Source organism: Austrofundulus limnaeus, unplaced genomic scaffold (genome assembly GCF_001266775.1).
Source record: "Austrofundulus limnaeus strain Quisiro unplaced genomic scaffold, Austrofundulus_limnaeus-1.0 Scaffold159, whole genome shotgun sequence".
NCBI lineage: Eukaryota > Metazoa > Chordata > Actinopteri > Cyprinodontiformes > Rivulidae > Austrofundulus > Austrofundulus limnaeus.
Genome location: NW_013952561.1, coordinates 189,091 through 203,007, shown reverse-complemented (window position 1 = coordinate 203,007; position 13,917 = coordinate 189,091). Strand labels below are relative to the sequence as shown.

Sequence of the window (13,917 nt, the reverse complement as noted above, 5' to 3'; positions counted from 1 at the left end):
GGGGGGGGGTGCCCAACGCGTCAAAATTGTATGCAAAAGGCTACCTGACCAAGCGTCAATATGTCGACGAGTCGGGAGTGAGAATACGTTGGGTACTTATACATTATGTATTGAGCAGAATGTTCAAAGGTCTTTGGATGTAGAAGACATTGTGGTTGCTCTTAACAAAGCCAGAGCTTGAAAGCAGCGGTTTTAGATAATTTGCACATGATGGCCTTCATGAAAAGTCAATCTTGTGCGTGTGCGTGATTGTATGTACTTTTGTTTATGGTGGATTTGACAATTAATATGTAGCCTTTATTGCATTGGACAGTGGTGGGATTTCAAAATGTAATCTAACTGTTTTCATGAACCTAAGCAATCAATGTGTTTATGCCGTGGTTCCTGACTTTAGGCAAAAAAAAAAAAAAAAATTAAAAGTGCTATCTTGTGCAGTTAGTATTACAAGATGTCACATTCAAAGTACCGAATTTGTTGTGGATGACTACAGGCTACTACTGCATCAAATGTTAGCTCAATGTCTGTAAAATTGAGTCATAGCCATTTTTTGTGTTGGTTAAGGTCAATCAGTCGTGGGGGCTATCTCCAATTGGATCAACTCCCACTGTTTATCAATTGTAAATATAGTGTAGATCCAGTGATAACTCTAAATGTTTCATCAAATTTCATTTAGTGGTGTATAAAACATTTAGCTTGCACAACAAGTAACACTTGAAGTATGTGTTGTGAATTCATTTCAGCTACAAGCAACACACATTTTGGCAAAATATCTGAACAACTGACAGCCATTGTTTATGTTTTCTAACTTCAATTGGCATCTTGAATCACGTTGACTTTTAAACTTTATCAGTTCTAGATGTACATGTACATCTAGAGATTGTCCAGTGGTCCATGAGTTAATTTTRTAACAAACAGATACAATAACACACAAAGTCCGCCATCACCTTTCACTTTCAGCAGCAAGCAGCRAAGTCTAGGTGGAAGCCATTGTTTATATGCTGGAGCAAATTTCCCTGCTTGTGTTGTTTTGACTAAATGCAAATGACTGTGATTGTGTCAGACTGTGCAGTGAAAAGAAGCCCCGGCCTTTTGGATTCGCAGCCCCCCACCCCGCTCCAGAGGAACAGCAGCTACACAGACGACCTGGAGCTGGAGTCAGAGCGGGAGAGTGAACTGGCTCCTGCCAGCTCCGTGTCACAGTGAGTTCACCACCATCGCATTGCAATGCTGTTGCATGAGACACATACACAGCATTAGTCGCTATGTTTATGTGTGAGTTCCTTTTTAAGAAGAAGTTATGCATGTTTTCTGTCCTTTTTTTTTTTTTTTTGCTATTTCTAATTAACCTTTGTAATATGCCAGACCCAGAGGGCTCATGATTCTCTATTAGGGAGAATAACTTGTGCTTGCAGAGGCGCTTGCACAGACTGCGACTGATATGAGGAAATGAGAGTTAAGTAACTGCACTGTAATGTAAGTGCACAATAAGTGAAACAAATGGAGCGACAGTTCTGACCCGTGGGACTTGCTTTCTAAACGGCAGCGTAATGATGCAGAGTGAGAACTGCATACAACACTGTTGTTGGCAAGACAACTCTGCTCCGCTGGCTCCAAAAATACAGAACCAGCTGTTCTCAGAGAGCCACGCCAAATCAAATCCCTTGCTAAATTGAACTATTATGAGAGACGTCTTGCTTGTATTCAAAATGATGGAATTTSATGAAACAAATTCTGCTTTTAGTCTTTCTTCAGCTAGTTCGGATTGTGATGAAATACAATAAACAAACAAACAAGCATATAAATAAATAAATAAATAAATAAATAAATAAATAAATAAATAAATAAATAAATAAATAAATAAATAAATAAAAACCTATGCTATTGAATACAAGAATTAAAAAATTAAAGCTATTTTTACAAGTCTTGCAGGATTTTATATAAGACAAATGTACATTTTTTAATATTTTAAAGGGCTGAACTCATATTACCATCATAGTAAATTGAAAATAATTGGACTGTAGAGTTTCAATAAAGTTATAACACTTAAACGAAACCTTCACTTCTAGTAAAACCAAAAGGAAAGTCCTAAAATGATGAGAGAAAAAAACATTAGCCACAATGGCTGCTTTTTTAATCATAAGAAATTAAAAAAATAAAAGGTATTCACTTTTAAAAAAGTGCCTTCTTTTCTTTTTTTTTTCTTTTACATTTTTTCTTTTCTTTTATTTATTATTTTTTTAGCCCGTGCACATGGAGAAAATTTGACGTACACTTGGGCAGCAAAGTCTCATGGATCAATACTGATATAGATCAATACTGTTTCCTCTTGACCTCAGTGTTCATTTTTCCTGTCCGATAACTGAAACTCCATTTTCACTCAGTTTAACAGATTTAAACATTTTCTTCATAGGATTATGTTTTATTTCTCATAATTAAGTTTAGACCATACTGAATTATTTAGCTGTGTTTTAAATACAATTAATAAAGTTAAACTTTTTTTTTCACTTTTTTACATTAATGGCTGCCTTTGTRAGGAAGTGGGAAAGACGAGAAAGTCTTGCAAAAACAAGAAGTATGACAATGTCTCACGTGGCTGAGGGATTTGAATAGTGAATACTTGTAGATTTTGTGATGAGTGTCTTCTCTGGACTGGAATTGAACAGGGAATGCAAGTAAACCTTAATGTATTTTGGTACAAGGTATTCAGGTGGGTGGAAGATACACTGTGTATATAAAACAGAGGTAGTTTTTGTTTGCTTGTTTGTTTTAGTCAGAGGTGGCGCAGAGTGACAGACTCTGACGAACGGAGGTAGCAATTTTAGCAACCACCATGCACAATGACGGAGCCACTGGGTGGCCAAGGGTGGCCTTGACCCACATAAAATAATCTTCAGCAATCATCAATCATTTGAGGAAACTATACTTAAAATAAAAAAATATATATATATATAAAACAGCTGACTCAAATGATCAGGGTGGCCAGTACGTGATGACAGTCTAACACTTTCTCACTCCCAACTCATCACATATTGACACTTGTCCAGGTTCCYTGTGCCTCTGGTTTTGATGCATCTGGTAACCACCTCGCGYCAGCTATTGACACACCACATAGGGCCTTTGGKTTGGTGTCCATGGTTAATTCAACCCCTGGCAAAAAGTATGGAATCACCAGTCTTGGATGAGCACTCATTCAGACATTTCATTCWGTAAAACAAACTCAGATCAGAAACATGATACAATAATAAGATCATTCCAAAGTGCAACTTGTTAGCTTTCAGGAACACTCAAAGAAATGAAGAGAAAGCATTGTGGAAGTCAGTGAATGTTACTTATTGACCAAGCACAGGGAAAAAATATGGAATCACTCAGTTCTAAAGAAAAAAAGGTATGGAATCACTCAAAATGGAGGTAGAAAATAAGGATACACCCAGTCAATTTCCTTCCCCTAAATGGACACCTGCCTCAGATTAGATCTGCTCGTTAGTCTGCAGTTATAAACACCTGCCGTCATGACACCTTYAAGTAGGGGAGATGGACAGACAGTGAATCTACCTACTATCTACTGCAACAAGTGACAAAAAAGGATGACTAGATACTAAGCAAAAAGTTTGCATGTTCTCCCTTTGTATATGTGGGTTTTCTCTGGTTCTCAGGTTTCCTCCTATAGACTAAAAAGAGGGATGGATGGATGGATGGATGGATGGATGGATGGATGGATGGATGGATGGATGGATGGATGGATGGATGGATGGATGGATGGATGGATGGGCTTTTAGAAACATAAAATACAAATCTTTCTTTGATAAGACTAGTGTAGGTATACAGTAGTTAGTGTGCTACACAAAAACATCCTAAACACCTTCCTTAGAAATTCAGGATTCATCTGTTTTTAGTCTGTTTGATCAGGTAAGTATTGGAGCCACTATTTTTAAATTCTGAACAATTACTGTAGCTTCCTGCAAAACCGTGTAGTAAAAAAAGAAGAAGAAAAAATAATTGTTAACAGCATTGCAAGATGGGTCCTTTTATACAGTATTTGTGGTATTTTGAGATCCATGCTTTGCTGCAAGTAGAGGCACTGTAATAAAATTGGTACTTGTTCTGCAGATGCTAAAAAACAGTCAGTTGAATTTAACAAGGAAAAAAACAGTGTTTGTAAGCAACTAATTTTTCCTATATCATTAAAAAAAATTTCCACTAGCTTCATCTGCAAATGGCATTTTCATGGATGCAAATTTTCAGTGTGTGACGATAGATAATTATGTGTTARTAAACTACATCAGTTGTGATAGTAACTGCAGGTTACTTGAAAAAAAATGATATGATTGTAATTTGGGTGTGACCATACAAACYTCTAAAGAATAAAAATAAGAAAATGTGCTTTCTAACTTTCTTGTTAAGTGTTAATTAAAAAAGGTCAGTATTAGCATTAGAACTGAGKATTCTAGAAGTCCATGTAATTGAAAATGAAACTCATGAGTGATCTCTAAAGCTGGGGCTCCCAAACTTTTTCATGCCATGGCATAAGTTTCTGTTAACAAATTAGAAACAATGCTTAAAAACATTTGATTCATGATAATGATGTAAAACTTTAACTAGATTTAAAAATGATTCAAAGAGTATTGCAAAACAAAAGCTTGTGAAAATACTGATTAGTTGACAATAAATTTGTATTATTATTTTTTTAGGAGTTTGTTTTGCTCACATTTAAATAAATAGGTATGTTGTGATAATATGTCTATTGACTATCCATTAACCTTGCCTGGATGAAGACTTCTACCCCCTTTTTACACATACTTGGTGCTCTGATGTCTCAGCTGCCAAGGTATTGGRCACTGAAATGTGATAACACATCACATAATTAATGTTAGACAGACAGACTATTATCCAAGGCCTGTGTATAAAATGGTGAACTATGACTTTAAAGAGTGTATCCTTTAATGTTTGCTGAATAGGTTCCCACCACAATGTCCGTTAATGGTAGAGGAGATGTCTTCTGTGTTTACATTCTACTTTAAGAACATGTCATCATCTGCCTATTGCATTAAGACACATTTGCCTCACTGTCTGGTCTCTGGTTATATCACTAACCCATATTCTTTTAGTTATGAAAATGGATTTCCATAACAGCTCAGAAAGCACATTATTGACATTTCATTGTGCTAATTTGACCAAATGTTATGATAGCCTTTTTGCAAATCAGCCTATTGCTCTGCCTTTGAGAGTTTCATAATGAGACACATACAGAGATTTCTCCTTTCACCAAAACATGCACTCCTCCTCTCCCACCTCACGTGCACCTTCAGTGTTTTTTTTTTCAGAGTAATGGATCCTGATAAGTAACAGCTATTCAATAATTCTCACAACCTAATAATATAGGCATACTAGCTCACAATTACTCTTTTTTTTACTACGTCTCACCCGCCTTTGTTCTCACTACTCATCACCTTGGTAACTCAAAAGAAACTGAGCCGTGAGGGAGAAGCTTTGATGTGGGCTGAGCAGTAATCACAAGCATGCTTAATATTTTCCCTCTAAACTGATGAGTTTGGTATAAAGGCTATGTCATCCATCTGTCCTTTGTTTCACTCTCTGTTTCAATGGAGAAACAATAATAATAGAGCCACATTAGAAGACGACTAACTTCTAATTTGATGTTTTGTACAAGGTCATCTGCTTTTGAGTTGAGCTGATGCATCTGTTGAAATACCATATGGGGAAATTAAAAATAACAAGTGAAACTTAAAGTGAAACTTTTTTCTTTTTTTCACAGACTAACAGAGTCGCATCGGAAAGCCATCCGTGTTATTCAAAGAATGCGTTATTTTGTGGCCAAGAGAAATTTCCAGGTAATATTAAATAAGATTCTCCCAATAAGCATTTTAAACTTTGTCAACGTTGAGCTAATTAAGCACTCCTTGAAGGAATGTACATCTATTGTCATTTTTATTGCCAGAGTTTTAAACAAAACAAAATGCAAGATCTTGTGAGATGTGTTATCTATTAGAGTATGCTGTATGTTATGAATGGCACTCATTTATTACCACATCAGTATCTATAAAAACTGACTGAGTTGTGGCCATTTTTGTGTTGGCTAAAGTTGATTTGTTGTGGTGGCCAGCTTGAATTGAGTTGACTTCAAAAGTAATCAGTTGTCAGTGTGCAGTCAACGATTACCATATTTATGCATGTAGTATAATGCAATTCATGTATTATGTGACCCCCTTTTCTTGAGCTCAAAAAGCATAATAAATTGGATCCTCGTGTATAATGTTACCTCTAATTTCATACAGACCAGGATTTTTCATCCCTCATGTGGTGTACCTTCTGGTGGGGAAAGATATTATTATTATGGGAACGTGTTTGTGGCTGTGAAGAATCAAAGGCTGCAGAGCAGTAGCTTGAGCTTCTTGGCTGTTGCTGAAAATGGTCTGGCTCAATTCAATTAGAAAGATGGACAGATTTGAGGAGTTTCCCTGGTCCTGTTGAGCATGAGATATTGCAACTGATGTCTATGTCTTCTTTTTATCTCTTTGGTTCATAAGAAAAAAAAACTTTTTATCCTCTGAGTCATCTACTGTTGGTTATATGCTTACAATGGGTGCAATTTGCAGAAGGGTTACAGGGGTTATAACCCCCACAATAATTTAATCCAGTCAATATACCCACTCCCACCCATCGAATTTACATAATTTGCTTTAACATAATATAAATTAACTGGTTAAGTAAACAGCTGCAACTCTCGTGATTTCAAAACTGTTGAATGAATTATTTTACAAAAGTAAATGATTTAAAAAATAAATAGGCAGAGAGCATTCCCCCACCCACCACCACCCTAATGGTAAGCCTAAATGTATGCCCTTGATGCTTACCTACGTGCAACGTTGGGAAAATCCCCCGAGACACATTTTCAGTTATATATGAGGAACTATTGACATTTTAAAATAAAAAGATATATATTAAATCCTCAACTTAATGGATGCATTTTGGGGTTAAAACTTTTTGTATTATACACCCATTAATACTGCGCATTTTGTAAGTTTCAATAAAAGGAGTCTCCTGGTACATGAGACAAACAGGGATATACTCCAAATACTTAAGCAAATATCTTGCACAATGAGCAGCACTTGGTAGTATGTGCTGATGACATCTGGCTGCAACCACACCATTGTCAGAGGGGCTACAAAATTTAGCCCGTAGAAAAGAAAATATTAACAAAAAACAATATCAGATCCTTCCCAAACAACAATACATGTCCCACACATGTATTACATATCATATTTCTTCAACAACCTAGCCTTTTTAATTCCCCTGAACATACTTTTTTCTGAGCAGTTTTGACATCAATCTGAATAACATTTCACAGAAATATTCCTCAAATTGAAGTAATTATTTTCTTCAAACTGGTTTGAAATTGCGGTTTTACACAAATCTCATTTTTTAAAGGTTATAGCAACCCTCTTAACAAATTTTGATTGGATGTTTCAAAGTAAGATGCTTTTATAGGCCTTATACATTGTAAGATATAATCAACAAAATCATGCAATATCGGTACTTTTAACTAATGAAATAATGTACTTGATGGGTGATTGCAATATTTTAGTAAGAATTATTTCAGTTTTTTTGGCAAACAAAAATAGGGTTTGTAGTCGTTTTACATGCTTTTCCCCAGACTTTAATACTTTAGATTAAATGTGGAACAACCATGACATCCATCCATCCATCCATCCATTTTCTGTACACGCTTCTTCCTTTTTAGGGTCGCGTGGGTCACTGGTGCCCATATCCAGCAGTCACAGTGCGAGGGGCGGGGTACACCCTGGACAGGTCGCAAGTCCATCACAACCATGACAATATACAATAAATACAGAGTGTTGCCATACAATAACTCTTACACTTTTTTGCAGCAATGCATTGGGTTTAGCTACTTTTAGTCTTCATTTATGTGGGATATCCATGTCAACTTTTCATCAATGACGACTTCTGAAAACTTCACTTCAATATCTCTATGAATCTCAATCCCATCAACTCTAAATGGAACCTCATTAGTTCAATGATAATTTACGTTGAACTCTATTACCTCCAATATCTGTTCAGTATCTTGACCAGAATAAAAAAATTGAATTTTAAAAGCCATGACACATTAACCAAATCAYGCATGTACAAAACAAACAATTTTGGTCCAAACACAGAACACTGAGGAACTCCACAACTAGTATTACATAACTTATATCTTACATTATATTACATTACCATTTTTAGCACACAATTAAACTTGCCTAGGGACTGTTCGAAATAGGCATCAGCTCTGAATGGCTATGAATTAGAAAAGTGCATAAAGAAGCTAAATTAATGGTTAAAATATTTTTCACAACTTTTATGGCAAAGTTTCTAAACGAACACATAGGGAACATAGTAGAAACAAAAAAGGGTAGAAAAATAGAATTGGAAAATTGGAAGAGCTACTGTATTTTCAGTCTCACGTAGCTTACTCACACTCAAAACATTGTTTGGCTTAGACTGGCATTGAATGCTCTTATTCAAACATTTAAATCCCAAGGCTGCCTTGAAATTAATCTAATAATTTCTATGACTAATCTTGAGGCATCTTCAATGTAGAGTTTGACATTTTACAAGAAAAAAAAGACACTAGAGTCAGTAGAAAGCTACAGTGGAGGCTGATAAAACAAATTAAAATCAGTATCTTACAACACATCTTTTCCAATTCAGTATTGACACTGGCTCATAAGGTTTCATACCAGGATAGTAAATTACAATTTTCTGACAAGCACATGTAAGCTTGACATAAAAATGTCCACAATGTAGGATTGTGTAAATGTTGCACCTTTTTAAACTAAATTAATGTATTTTTTTGTAGCAAATGCCCTATTGAATCAGTTGCTATGTCGCATACAAAGAGAGGGGTGAAGCAGTTTACTTAAACTTGCTTATGGGGATGTTCCATCTTTCATGAGTACAACTATGTGAGAGCTGGGTTGTGTCTTCAGGATGTACAGTTTCTCATCACAGCCACACATCAACCAGCAGAATTTTTCGGGGGGTAATCACAAGAAACTACGCAGGACAGAGCTCTAAAACATCATTGCAGAGTTTCCCTCACATTGGTCAATTAAAATAAAACTGATAGTTACAAACTGCAGCGTGTGCAGAACTAATATACTTGTGTGTGGGCTTTAAACCTCCCTACGCATGCCGTGCTCAGCCTCGCTGATTAGGGAGTTGGAAACCCACAACCGAACAAGATCAAAAAATCCTCTGAAAAATGAAAGTTCTCTGAACAAAAACAAACATGTACGAACAGTTTTAGGCTTTGGTCACTTAACCATCTGAAGCATTTTGTTTCCTCTGTTTTAGCAAGCCCGTAAGCCATATGAGGTGCGAGACGTGATTGAACAATACTCTCAGGGTCACCTCGACCTCATGGTGCGCATCAAGGAGCTACAGAGAAGGTAAATAATTATTATTTTTCAAGTAAAAATAACCTTATATGAGTTATATCCTCTGAGTAATGCATGGTGCTCATATTGTATGTTCTGCTTTTTGCCAACGGGACTAAAACAGACGCATATACACAATTCCCCCAAAACAACACTGAACACTAAACAGAGGTTGAATAAGAGAGTATGTAGAGATATATATTTTTTCCTCTAACTTGAGCTTCTGATCATTTCTCTCAGACTAGACCAGTCTTTAGGGAAGATGAGTTTGTTCCAGACAGGTTCAGGTAATAATTTACTTCCCTTTGCACTCAGAATACTTGTTTTTTAATTTTGAATCAAACCACAGACCTGACCCTCTGGTTTTATTGTTTGCATATTTAATGTCAACCTCTGAAGACCGAGCCAGAGACAAAGGAAACAACTCAATTGGATCAAGACTCGACAGGATGGAGGAAAAGGTGGGACTTGTGCACTATTTGCAAAACCAAATCTGTAAATCTTCCTAAATTCTAAGTGTCCTACAGATTTTGTTTMGATTTAAAACAATTGTAGACAGACTGTATTTTGTGCACAAATGCAAAGTAAACGCTAAGTGTTGAATGGCTTTGCTGAAATTGCTGCAGAAGTTGAAACTGAGTGGTGAAGTCGAAAATTAATATAATGTAGCTAAAATTTGCAGAACACAAGCTGAAAACAGAAAAAAAACAGTAGCTTGAAGCTAAATCCAGCAGGACAGTAGCTAAAAATTGCTGAAATTTAGCTAAAATTGTCAAACCAGATGCCAACGATAAAATCAGCAAAACATGATTAAAGCTAAAATGAACAAAACAGATGCTAAGGTTAGCAGATCTATGATACTAAACAGATGCTAAAACTAACATCAGCAAAACAATAGCTAAAGTTAACAAGACTGCGCTAAAATGTAAGAGCTAGATGGTAGCTGAAAGATGCAAGTGGCAGAATTTTAGTTAAAGGGATCCACGATTAGTTGTAACATTAGACTTTATTTGATAAACATACCATATTTAATTGTAAAATAAAGACTGTAAAAATACTGTAGGCTGTTTACTTAAGTAAATTTTTAAAAATCTATTTTAACACGGACTGAGCCATTTTATTTACACACAAAGCATTCTGGGTAAATGATGACGTGGATAGGTCATCGGTGTGAGTGAGCAATGTCCACCCTGAAAGTTAATCTTGGACAATATCTGACGATCGTCTCTTTTAAATAAAACCAGAGAGCGTTGACAGAGAGGAGAAGGTAGAAATGACTCAGCCTGTAACTGAAAATATGGATGGAGGACAACAGAGCTGCTTCATGGAAGAAGAAACTCAGCTTAGCCCGTTAGTCTTCACACTAGCGCTGACCCTATGTTGCCTTATATATATTAGCTCGGCGCTAGCGCAACAAACTATTGAGCTAAACTGAGGTCATCCATCCATATTTTCAGTTGCAGGCTGAGTCYTTTCTACCCTCTTCTGTTCCCAAAACAACTGATTACAGAATCTGGCTCTCCCCTACAATGGCCTTGAGCTGTTGACTAAATTCTTCCTGGATGGATTACGTCGACAAGGCACTGCCCCACACCTTCCCCCCTCCTCTAACACCCGTCTGATCTGGTTTCCTGAGCAGGCTGAGGGCCACGCAGAATGAACAGTTACCATCAATATTCTKGACTATGGCTGCGCTGGTTTAGGGGACTGGATTCTTCGGGCCCCCTTAAACTCACTTACTCCTCTGGCTAATAAATCTGCCCTATGCAGAGGTTTTTTCATAAACACCATAGTGTGTCACAGTGTTGATTTAATATATGTTTTTGCTTTTTTTTTCCTCATCTTGTGTGGTTTTTAGTTTTTCTGTTGTTAAGGTAGCGCAACTGTGTTTGCTGCATGAATGGTCTTAACTGCCCCCTCCCCCTTCCCTGAATGTACAGCACCATGTGAATTTATTTCTGTGAAAGGCGCTATATAAATAAAACTTTACTTCCTTACTTACCTTCTCCTTTCTGTCAACGCTCTCTGGTTTCATTTGAAAGAGCCAATCGTCAAATATTGTCCAAGATTAAACTTCAGGGTGGATATAGCTCRCTCACTCCGATGACCTATCCACATCATCATTTACCCAGACTGCTTTGTGTGTAAATAAAATGGCCCCATCCGTGTAAAATATTTTTAAACTTTTAGTTTAAAAATGATAAAAACTGAACATCCTACAGTATTTTAGTCTTTATTTTACAGTTAAATATATATATTTATTAAATAAAGTCTAATGTTACAACTAATCATTGATCCATTTAAAGGTAGCAGGATGGTGGCTAAAAGCTAAAAGTAGCAGAACAGTCAAAAAATCTGAAAGTACCATTGGAAAACAAAAACAGAAGCATGTTTCAAATAAGTTTTAGAAGAAATTTAAAAATGAACAATGTATTCATTTTGTTTCAAATGTTCAATATTTTGAAATGCTAATTTAATACATTTGGGTATTTTAACAAACATTTATTAATGTCATGAAATATGAAATGTGTGGTTACACACATGGCCCTGCCTTTGATACAAAGAAAGAACTCTGATGCTCACAAAGAGCAGCTTTTCACTTTCATTTTTAGAGATGAATCAAAAAATAAAAAAATAAAAACCTTCCACCTGCAATTCTCTCCTGAAGTGTTTACAACACACWTGAAAATATAGACACAGTGATCAAATGCATTGCATTTCTTTTAGAGAATCAAACTATGATTTTCCTGGAAATGTAAAGGCTGTGGTGATGCTGCTTATAAATTGCCAGATTAGGTTCAAATGCATGTTTATTATTCTATGTTCTTGAAACATAGTTCTGTTTTGATAATCTGTAATGCAGCTGTGAGATTTAATTTATTTTTTTTTCAAATGCAGTAAATGATTAGCTTTATTAATATCTGCTGCAACTCTTGTTAGATTTCTCATATGGACCAAACTCTGACCCACATGGCCGAGTCTCTCACTTTACTGCTGGACCAGAGGGACGGTGGAGGCGGAGAAAGCCGAGGCAGACTGAGACCTCGGCTCAGACGAACCTGTAATGTCCTCCCCAGTCAGGACAACCTGCCGGGCTATGACCAGCTGTCTTCATCCCCGTCGTCCTTCTCCTCCTCCAACAACACAAGCACTGCACCTTGTCCCAACCCTCCACTCAACTCCATCACCAGTCAGACCGAGAGGTGCTGAAAGCTGAAACCAAATGTTTGCTCATCTGTATAAGGGGAGAACACACCCTGAATGAACTGAACCATTGAGCCTATTCAGCTGCAATTACTTTATGTGATGTAATCATACTTTTTTTCTCAATATTCTCACTGCATACAATGTTTGAAAAAATAGGTTTAAAACTGCAAAAACATTTTGGATGTTTTCTTTCTGAAAATGATAAATATTAATACAATTTATTTTGGTTTATTAGACATGAAACACCATGATTTTGTTCACACAAATCATCTAAACAAATGAAACCAATGTTGATCATTTTCATTCAGTTTCATGTATTTTATTGAACTTAGTCACACCCTTTGTGTTCTCAGTCTAAAATGGCCGATCATTAAAGGGATCTCTGATTGGTTGTAACATAGACTTTATTTGATAAACATATATTTTAACTGTAACATAAAGACTGTAAAAATACTGTAGGCTGTTTAGTTTTGTAAATTTTTAAAAATATATTTTAACACGGACGGAGCCATTTTATTTACACGCAAAGTATTCTGGGTAAATGATGACGTGGATAGGTCCTCGGTGCGAGGCTGCTAGCGAGCTATATCCACCCTGAAGGTGAATCTTGGACAATATCTGATGAGTGGCTCTTTTAAATGAAACCAGAGAGCGTTGACAGAGAGGAGAAGGTAGAAATGACTCAGCCTGTAACTGAAAATGTGGATGGAGGACAACAGAGCTGCTTGTTAGCCTTTGCGCTAGCGCTGATGCTATTGTCTTATGTATTAGCTCAGTGCTAGCGTGACAAACAAGCTAAACTGTTGTCCTCCATCYATATTTTCAGTTACAGGCTGAGTCATTTCTACCTTCTCCTCTCTGCCAACGCTCTCTGGTTTCATTTAAAAGAGCCACTCATCAGATATTGTCCAAGATTCACCTTCAGGGTGGATATAGCTCGCTAGCAGCCTCGCACCGAGGACCTATCCACATCATCATTTACCCAGAATGCTTTGTGTATAAACAAAATGGCCCCGTTCGTGTTATATATTTTTAAACTTTTAGTTTAAAAACTATAAAAACTTAACAGCTACAGTATTTTTACAGTCTTTATTTTACAGTTAAAATAAATGTTTATCAAATAAAGTCTAATGTTACAACTAATCATGGATCCCTTTAAAAATAACTGCCACAAATTTCATTCATTCATTCATTCATTCATTCATTCATTCATTCATTCATTCATTCATTCATTCATTCATTCATTCATTCA

At 36.3% G+C, this 13,917-nt stretch overlaps 1 protein-coding gene across 1 annotated transcript in view; it reads left to right on the top strand.

The window, feature by feature from the left end:
* The window catches only part of kcnq1.1 (potassium voltage-gated channel, KQT-like subfamily, member 1.1), a 78,903-nt gene extending 65,935 nt beyond the window's left edge, over positions 1-12,968 (top strand). The window contains exons 12-17 of the mRNA XM_014016982.1: positions 1,061-1,199; positions 5,774-5,849; positions 9,376-9,470; positions 9,699-9,745; positions 9,858-9,919; positions 12,399-12,968. Of these exons, the coding sequence (XP_013872436.1) occupies positions 1,061-1,199; positions 5,774-5,849; positions 9,376-9,470; positions 9,699-9,745; positions 9,858-9,919; positions 12,399-12,668 (689 nt within the window). The 3' untranslated portion in view covers positions 12,669-12,968. The remainder of the gene's footprint in view (positions 1-1,060; positions 1,200-5,773; positions 5,850-9,375; positions 9,471-9,698; positions 9,746-9,857; positions 9,920-12,398) is intronic.
* The last annotated feature ends 949 nt before the right edge of the window (positions 12,969-13,917 follow it).